The 9,141-nt window shown below is 31.7% G+C and overlaps 1 protein-coding gene across 1 annotated transcript in view; it reads right to left on the reverse strand.

The window, feature by feature from the left end:
* Window positions 1-8,895, reverse strand: part of LOC117181862 (G-protein coupled receptor Mth-like) — a 134,729-nt gene extending 125,834 nt beyond the window's left edge. The window contains exons 1-2 of the mRNA XM_033374871.1: window positions 8,856-8,895; window positions 7,662-8,529 (exon numbers count right to left, since the gene is read on the reverse strand). Coding sequence (XP_033230762.1) covers window positions 7,662-8,484 — 823 coding nt within the window. The 5' untranslated portion in view covers window positions 8,485-8,529; window positions 8,856-8,895. The remainder of the gene's footprint in view (window positions 1-7,661; window positions 8,530-8,855) is intronic.
* Between the last annotated feature and the right edge of the window lie 246 nt (window positions 8,896-9,141).

Consider the following 9,141-nt stretch of genomic DNA (forward strand, 5'->3'; position numbering starts at 1 on the left):
GATATAGATATTGCATAAAAATATACTAGATTGTTTAATCATTAACAATGATTAGCTTTTATGACAGAATGACCCTTTTTGTTAGGGCAGGTATGAACTCGAAGGTATCAGCCGGTCGTTCTGCTGTCACAAAAATTCGACTCAAGACATAAATACATGTCTTGAAAACATAGAAATTAGTCATGTAAAATTACTTATTTCTAGAGAAAATGTAATAAAAAAAATAATCTAGTGAAATTCATTTTTTTCCAAGCAACCACTTTGCAGTCGTGAACTACCAAACTAGTGCGAATTTGCAACAACCGCAACTTTCAAACCGAACCTGTCAAACAGTTAAGGGCGAGTGACGCTGAGCCTGACCTAGCATGATGCAGTAAGAGACGGACATATTTAACGTAGGACAAGAGACCCTTCTATATATCGATTAAAAACAAAACACTTGTTTCAAAATTTTGCTGGCGCGAATTCGCACTATTGTTGTGTTTGAGGGTTAAATATGCAACTTTAAAAAATTGCTACCTACAAGATTAAATCATTAACAATTAGGTTTTCTTATTGATGTGAACGATTTCAAATTAAAATTGCACTTTTTGGTTTACATAATTTAAAATATAATTTTCTTCCAATTTGTGTACTAAAAAATATTAACTTCTATCAATTTTTATATTTCCAGAGTAAAATTTCTTATAAATTATCATTATTAACTCCAAACTAGAATGTCATCCAATTTGGGTACTTGAAACATTGAATTTTAATTTCTACTTTTTTGCAATACGCTAACCAATCATCTCTAGTAGCGCCACCGCGCGCCGAAAATAAACACTTTTTCCGATCCACTTTTCAATCGCATCTGTCAAATGCGTATTTACGAGTATGTTTTTGTGGTTAGTTTGTTCTTAAATCTGTCGAAATGAGTGTAAACACCATGGAAGAAAAGAAGATAAACGTGTCGAAAAAACGTTTTGTATCGTTCGATGTTTCTCAAGACGTGGAAATAATGCAAACCTATATTTTTACTCGTTTTCAAATAAACCGTGGGAAATTGAGCGAAAGAAAAAATGGATCGATTCTGTACTTCGAAATACGTAATTTTACTATGATTTTAAGATGGTTTATTAAACATTTCAATGAGATTAGTATTCTTTTTCAACGAGTACCGTAATTTTATGACAATTAATATTTTTGTAGGGTAGAAGTGAAGCCTTGGAAGCCGTCCAAACCATCGACATATAGAAATGGACCGGTAACGCTTTGGGGAGAACTGAAATGGGCTCTAGAGAGAGAGAAAACATATGAGATGTAGACCTGCCTTTATCTATTTCAGGACTATGTCAAGCGAATTGGTGGTTCCGGGTATTGCTTAAATATTCTGTACGGTTAATTAAAAAAAAAAAGATAAACAATACATTAGAAATTTAAAGTTATAATAAAATTGAATTTTAAAGAACATTCATGTAAAATAACCTCTTTCAGATATATTATTTTAAAAACTTGGAAACCTTAAATTCTTCTTGAAATTGGATTGAAAATGCTACAATAATAATCGTTTTGTGAGTTCAAAAATAATGCAAAAACTGTCAAAAATTTGAACGATATTTCTATGACATAAAAAATAGCCCTTCGTATTGCATAGGTAAAAAACTTCATATTTTGAGTTTTGTTTTTGTTGTAACATTTTTGATTTTACTATATTCAATAACCTTACTTACATATGAAAACATATCCCCATACAAACGCTTTGACAACGACCACAAATTACACAGGCTGCCACCCTTTTTTATATTTATTTACAATAAATTATAAATACATTATTTCTGAAAAGTGCGATAAACGTCACATTATTGGGGCACTCGCGATACAATTAACGGTCCTGTGCTGCGCCAAACTTCACCCAACGAAAATATTCTCGACCAATCAGCTTTATCAAGAAAGAGATAGGTCTACGTCTCATATATTTTCTCTCTCTAGAGCCCATTACCGTTCCCCCCACAGCATTTCCGGTCCATTTCAATATGTTGATGGTCCAAACACACAGGAATTTGGAGTCTGCATTTTGATGGCGGTAAACAGTCAAATGATCCTCGCTCAGTAGCGTACAACCCTACAATTTTCCTTGCAGTTTATGGAAGGAAACCATTTGCAAAAACTAACCGCGAAGAAAGGCATAAAAATAGAGAAACCGCAGCGATTTCAAAATCCGACGGTTCTGTTTCCGAAGGTATGTGTTATTGTTAGAGTTCTTAAATTACCGAGAATTCAAGTTGAATATAAATTAATTTCTAGCTCAGACATATTCAGGAAATTAAAATATGCAAAGCAGTAGCTTATTAATTATTTAAAGCTGTTAGACTGAAACTCTAACCTGAATGGCAATTGCTTCACATTACTTAATAAATACCACGAAGTAGAATAAAAAGATCCCACTCCCGGAAAACTTAGACGCGTGACATTTTCAAAAATCTTTGATTTTTCTTAGACTAATTTTTCATTTCAAATCATTAATATTCAAATACCAGCATCTTAAACTTATGATATTTTTACCATAGAATATTTTACAAGCAGAATAAAACAGTGTTTCATATGCAAATTTAAAATTTTCAAATGTATGAATTTATTTCAAACAACAAAAAAGTGTTTTCTACTTTAAAAGATAACTTTTTAACAAAATACTGGAATTTTCAACAAAATAATTGAATTTTTAACATAATAGCTAAATATTCAACCAAAAAACACAAATTACCAATGAAAAAGTGTCATAGTATATATTTTAATTGAAAAACGAAAATTTATAAAACAGAAGAAAAAAGTCTTAAAACCAAAAAGACGAATTTCCAACAATTAAAGATTTTTCACTCAAAAAATAAATAAAAGCTTATCTAAATTATTGAACTTTCAAATCATCAAACAAATTTTGTTTACACAAATTTAATTTTTAAACAAAAAATATCACTATTCAACAAAAAATTAATTTTCCACGGAACTGATGCAAAAAAATTTCACAATGTAGTTTAACTTTGACCTAAATATTTGAATTCTCGATTAAAAAGGATTATTTTTCAGAAGATAATTAAACTTTTAACCCACGAGATAACTTTTTAGCATAAAAAATAAATCTTTAACAAAAAAAGTGATTTGTTCAAAAAGCGATTCAACCTAATGTTTTAAAGAAATTAGTTGAATTATCAAGCAAAGAATAATGATGTTTAACCAAAAAGTTGTATTTTCATACAAAAAATGAAATTTCTTCTATAATAGATGAAGTTTTAAATCAAAACTTTCAATTTTGAAAAAAATAGTTAAATTCTCTGTAGAAAAAGATTTTAGTCGAGTTTTCACGGTCAAGCTATGAATATTTTAACCAGAAATCATTTTCTACCAAAAACTTGAATTTTCAATCCAAAATGACGAATTTTTAACCAAAATGTATGACTTTTTAACAAAATTGTTGAATTCTCTAGAAAATAGTTGCATTCTTATCAAAAAAATATTTAATTTCTGCTAAAGCCTCAAGAATAGAGAAGAATAGAGAAAGTTTCGAAAAAGAAACTATAAATAAAAATCTAAGGAGATAGCAAAAAATTGCGATTTAATTTTTTACATTTATGTATATGGAAAAATATATAAGCAATATCATAAAATTTCTTGTCTTTTCAAAATAAGTCTGATTATGTACTTTTACTGTGCAGATGAGGGCGACAATATGAATTGCAGCCCAAATAACGGAATGTGTGATGCTAAACACTAGACGGAATGGAATACATGCCATACAGAAATACAAACTAGTGTTACAATTGTCCCAAATAAGGTGCACATGGTTACTACTGGGGTTGGGCCAAGTGAATTTTAAAGACCTAGGTTTATGGGGTACTCTGATGTGAGTAGTGATGCGATTATGAAACAATTGTACGGGATAAGTTTGTCTATTTTTCATGTTCTTTTAAAATTTACCATTCCTGGTGCACAAGGTCAACAAAAATTTTATAGAACTCTTAATTCCGAAAACCGGTTGCTACCTTTTTTAATATAAATGAAACTTGGTTTAAGTTTTGTTGCAATCGGTATTTTTTGTCATGTCTCAAGAACAACTGCCTCGGCAATTTTTGATAATGTTTTGGAAGTAATTTTTGAAAATATTAAAACCTGGGTATTTTGACCTAGTTGAGAAGCAATTAAAAGTACAATGCCACCTTCTTCTTAAAAATATCCAAATTACTGTGCTATAATTGATTGCACCGAAATTCACGTCGATACTCCACCAACTGTAGAGCAGCGCGCATTAGTGTATTAAGTTACAAATCAAGTTTTACTGTAAAATATTTAATTGGTATAAGTCCTTCAGGAATGATAACATTCATATCAAAAGGACATGGAGGCAGATCTACAGATGGTTTTATTGTCAACGATTCAAGATTTATTAATTTAATTGAACCAGGGGATGAAGTAATGGCCGATATAGCAAGCTTTCGAATTCATATCGAAAGAGCAATCCAGCGGATAAAAATTGTTGAAAACCGTTGAATTCAGAAAAATTAAGAATTTGTATTCCTATGAATACGCGATTTTTCCACCGTCTAAATATCCCCCAATGGGAACAGAAAAAGTGCAAATCCTATTCCCCTCAATCGACTCAGTAGAATTTAACGAAAGTATTTACTTAACCTATTTTTCATTATTAAATCTTTTTATAACTTTTAAATTCGAAAAATATTCAAATATATATTTACTTATATTTTAATAATTTATTTGAACGTCTTAAAAAATACACCAAAGAAATCTATTTAGATTTGTGAATTTAAATAATTAGAAACAATTATAATAATGAAAGAATTAGAAGGAATTAAATAAAATCACAATATGACCACTTCTGAGGAATAAAAAATATCACTGTGAGGTGCGTTACCGGTACAATTAGAAGGAATTAAATATATTCAAAACACGTTCTCTTTGGGAGAATGGAAAACTGTGTGGCGGTCGCTATGGAAATAAAAGTGAATAAGTTTAACAGGTATCTTATTCTTATTGTGGCATTTTAGACAGATGGAAAAAGTGCGCATTCAAAATAATAGAATAATCTTCACTTTTGCGCTGAAATCTGAAAATATTAATTTTTCTCTATTCTACACTTATTCCCGGGTAGGCCCGAATCATGAATTTTGGTTTCTTGGTTGCAATTGGCTAATGACAAGACCCGAGTCAATTCTTTTTTTGCCTCAGATTCCATCATTAAACCATAACGCATTGCATCGGCCAATATATTTTTATAGCACTCTTAATGAAACCTCAAAGCCAATGCATCAAATTTTCCTTTGCTTGTTTTTATATTATGCGCCTTTTTACTCGCTGTAATTCTTAAATACCTCTCTCGAAACCACGATAGAGTTTCAGATTATTTGATCGAATCTGAAAAAAAAAATTTTCCACGAAATTTCGTCAACAACATTATTTTTATAAAAATTTTCATAAATGGACGGGCACTTTTTAATCGACAATTTCAAATTATCATTATCGCAAAATGCTCTATCGTACACGTGATACCTAACATCTTTTTTATTTGAAAATGAAACATTTTACTCATTAATTGATGAATTTCAATTTCTTTTTATTCTTTATCAATTTCTCATTGAAGTTTTTTTGATTCGGTATGAATTTCCGCGATAACCGTTTGAGCCAAAGAACGTTTTCTACTGAAATTTAATGTGTATTTTTTACATTTTGAAAAGTAAATACTTTTTTTGAAGAAATACCAGATGACGTTTCAGGTGATTTGCTTTCTTTTTAACATTTCCTAAATAGTGCAGCCTTTTCGATATTTTTCAAGGTGGGCTTCCGGTGGTCTATTCCAAATCATTGGCTGGCCAGTTTTCGATTGCGTATTTTCTTCATTTACAAAAATACATACAGCTGCAGCATGCTTGCAAAAACATTTTCCTGCTTTGCATGTGCAGCTTGTATTTCGTGAAATTTGATGCTGACCAAGCTGCGAAAAAACCGTATCAAAGTCTATTATTATGAGCAATCAAGAGTACATTGCTCTTCTAATTCAAACGAAAATGTTGGCAAGGATGGGGTTCAGGGGCGCACTGGGCCACCGGAAAACCGAGAAAATGCCCGATGAGTCCCCGGAAAACGTCACTTATTACTACTCAATCATGCAAAAAAAGATGAGATTTTAGATCGTTTTTCAGGGTGGCCCCTGGACCGGAAAACCGGGAATTTTTTTAGAACGGGAAATGATAGTGTTTTTTTTGACCGGGTATTTTACAAATTTGTAAAAGAAAAATCTGTCCACGTTCGATTTTAACAGTTTTTAAATAATAAGTGGAATTGTTATGTTTTCCAATTATGCTTATATTTAGCTTACAATGCGTAATTCAAATTTTCTTACTTTAAAAATTTTCCATAAAAAATTTTTATTTCCAAGCATAATAAAAGCTCGGAAATTCTTCTGACATTGGAAAAAGTAATGATTCGTAAAATATTACGAGAAAAATCATGCAGGTTCAACATGTATGCTGGGTGTACGTAGGTGTAGTGGATCGCAAGAAATGCTCTAAAGTGCCGCCAGGCGGCGCGAGCGTACCCATTTGCCGATGCTTGGTTAGCATATACATTATAAGGAAAATAAGGTACTTATATTAAGTATTAGGTGAACAAAAACATATAAAGGAAACGGACGATACAGAAGCCAGGTTATATGATGCCATCCAGTATCACATTTTAAATTGTCCATACGTATGAAATAATGTAGTTTCCTTTCGTATTGCGTCAGTGCAAGGCATTAGACATTATGGAATTCATCTATATATCTTTTTCCGAATTCTTGTATAATTTACTTGAATTGTTTTGAACTGTTTTTACTTTAAGAGTATGGTCGTCGAGAAGAATTAGTCACGTGACAATCTGGTACATGCCCATACATTTTTGCAATTCTCTTGAAGTCTTTGGAATTTACCTATTTATAATTTTTTTTTAAATTCCATTCAAGTTTACTGAAATAATTTGAAATTTTGATTGAATTCAGGTGTATGGAAATTGCAAGTGGCAGTTGATAGGTAACTATTGGACGGGAGGATAATCACTACTATAAATTCACTTATATTCCTGTTTCTAAATTCTTTTCAATTCTCTTGAATTCTTTTAGATACTTTCTATAAATTCCCTTGAGGTCGTTTGGTTTCCTTGGATTCGTTTGAACTTTTCTATATTAACTTGAACCTTTTTTACTATTTTTACAATAATTTCAATTCCCTTGAATTATTTCGAGTGAATTAAATAAACTCAATTGTCATAAAGTTAATTTTCGTATCATAAAAACTAAGCGAGTAAAGCACTGCCTTTTACACATAATATTTGATCCCACAAATTTCTATACATTTCTTTTCATTTAAATTCTTTGAACAAATTTTAAATTCATTTTAATTATTTTAAGGATCTTTGAATTTCTTTTAAATCTTTTGAACAATTTGCATTCTTTTTATATTTTTCAACTAATCTGCACATTTGAAATTTGTAGTTGTTAACCCCTGACATCCAATGCAATTTTATTATTATTAGGTTTTAATCGATACCGATGACAAAAGTAGTTTACAATTCAAATTTCTTTCTAACACAGGCTCTGATATATGTGTAACAAACTCAGCACATTTTTTGTGAGTACTCACCTAATGTAATACAGACATTATTTGACATCAGGTATCCAAAATCGAACTTGAGAGTGACCAAACCAGCGTATCCTATTATGAGACTAGCCATATGGCACATCAATGTTTTTCCGTGCAAATTATGAAGATCTGGTAAAATTGCATATACTAGGAACGTAATCAGCAGAAATATAACAGAAACAAGCATGCCAATCGGATGAGCACTTTCTGTAGCATCTGTCGGCATCCACATACAAAGCACAGCTGAGAAGTTCATCGTATAATCCGTCCAGTCTAGACAATATTCAGATGGCGAGTATGACGTTAAACCTACTTGAAGTGTACCATTCTTCTGAAGAACAAACATATCTTCAGGATATGATGGATCCAGGATTATCCGATGGATTCCTTCCAAGCACACAACCATACTCTCCACTATATAAAAGGCATCTCCCAGTTGGGTGATCCACCATAGTTCAGGTGCCAATTCTTGGTTCCAAGGTCTTAATACTGATAATGAGCCCTGCGTGGTGTCCGGTTCAACGCACATGTTCTCTTTTAACACTTTCCCGGCCTCGCAACATTTCCTGGTACAGGCTTCTGATACATTGCAGACACATCCGTACGTGATATTTTTTGAATCTTCAGTCCAGTAGAGGTCAGGTGAATAGGTAAGCTGATCATGAATCAACGATCGATTGGGAAGTATTGTGTAATTGATGAGCGCCTTTGCCAGTGAAGCAGGGCAAGGTAAGTGTTTTATTTCATGACTGCAGTCGTGGATTGCGAAATTTCCGAGTAAAATAACTAAAGTCACTATTCTTTTGCACTTCGATGTTAACATGATAATTTTATTAGATATGGGTCGAAATCCACTCGGGCCACTAATCTAGGGAATCAAAATTGATACTTCTGCATAATTTTAAGTAAGTGGGGACATTTATGTCTACACATATTACTTTTAGAACATTAAGCAAGTATTAATAGAACACAATTTGACTTTTAGATTCTATTTTTCAGCAAATAATATGAGTCACTCCTTAGTGTCGAATTGTAGTCTCCGTTCTCTGGATTTCAAATTAAAATAATTTTTAAAGAATCGTAATTGAATTAGACTATGATCCTATACTGATACATTAGGTCACTATCTTTTACGGTATCTTACATTCTATGCTATAATTTGATTTTTATCTTTCTTTTAATGAAATAATTAACTTCAGGCTTCCATAATTCCAGACAAGGAAGGAACGGACTGTCGATCTTTACATCACGCGAAAGACTAGAGTTAATGCTTGGGTTTACTTGAACGAGGACTAGAGCTATGTGAAATCGACGCTGAGGGAATACAGCTGTGCGCCCGCGCATTACACTTTCTATCCTTTTTATACTTTTATCGAGAGATAAGGTTTTTAGATTCATGAAAAATACAATTGAATTTATCAAAAGTTTATTCTAAAGAGTTAAAGAAACTTGAAGCAAATATTTTTGATTAAACAAAATT

This window comes from Belonocnema kinseyi, chromosome 10 (genome assembly GCF_010883055.1).
Source record: "Belonocnema kinseyi isolate 2016_QV_RU_SX_M_011 chromosome 10, B_treatae_v1, whole genome shotgun sequence".
NCBI lineage: Eukaryota > Metazoa > Arthropoda > Insecta > Hymenoptera > Cynipidae > Belonocnema > Belonocnema kinseyi.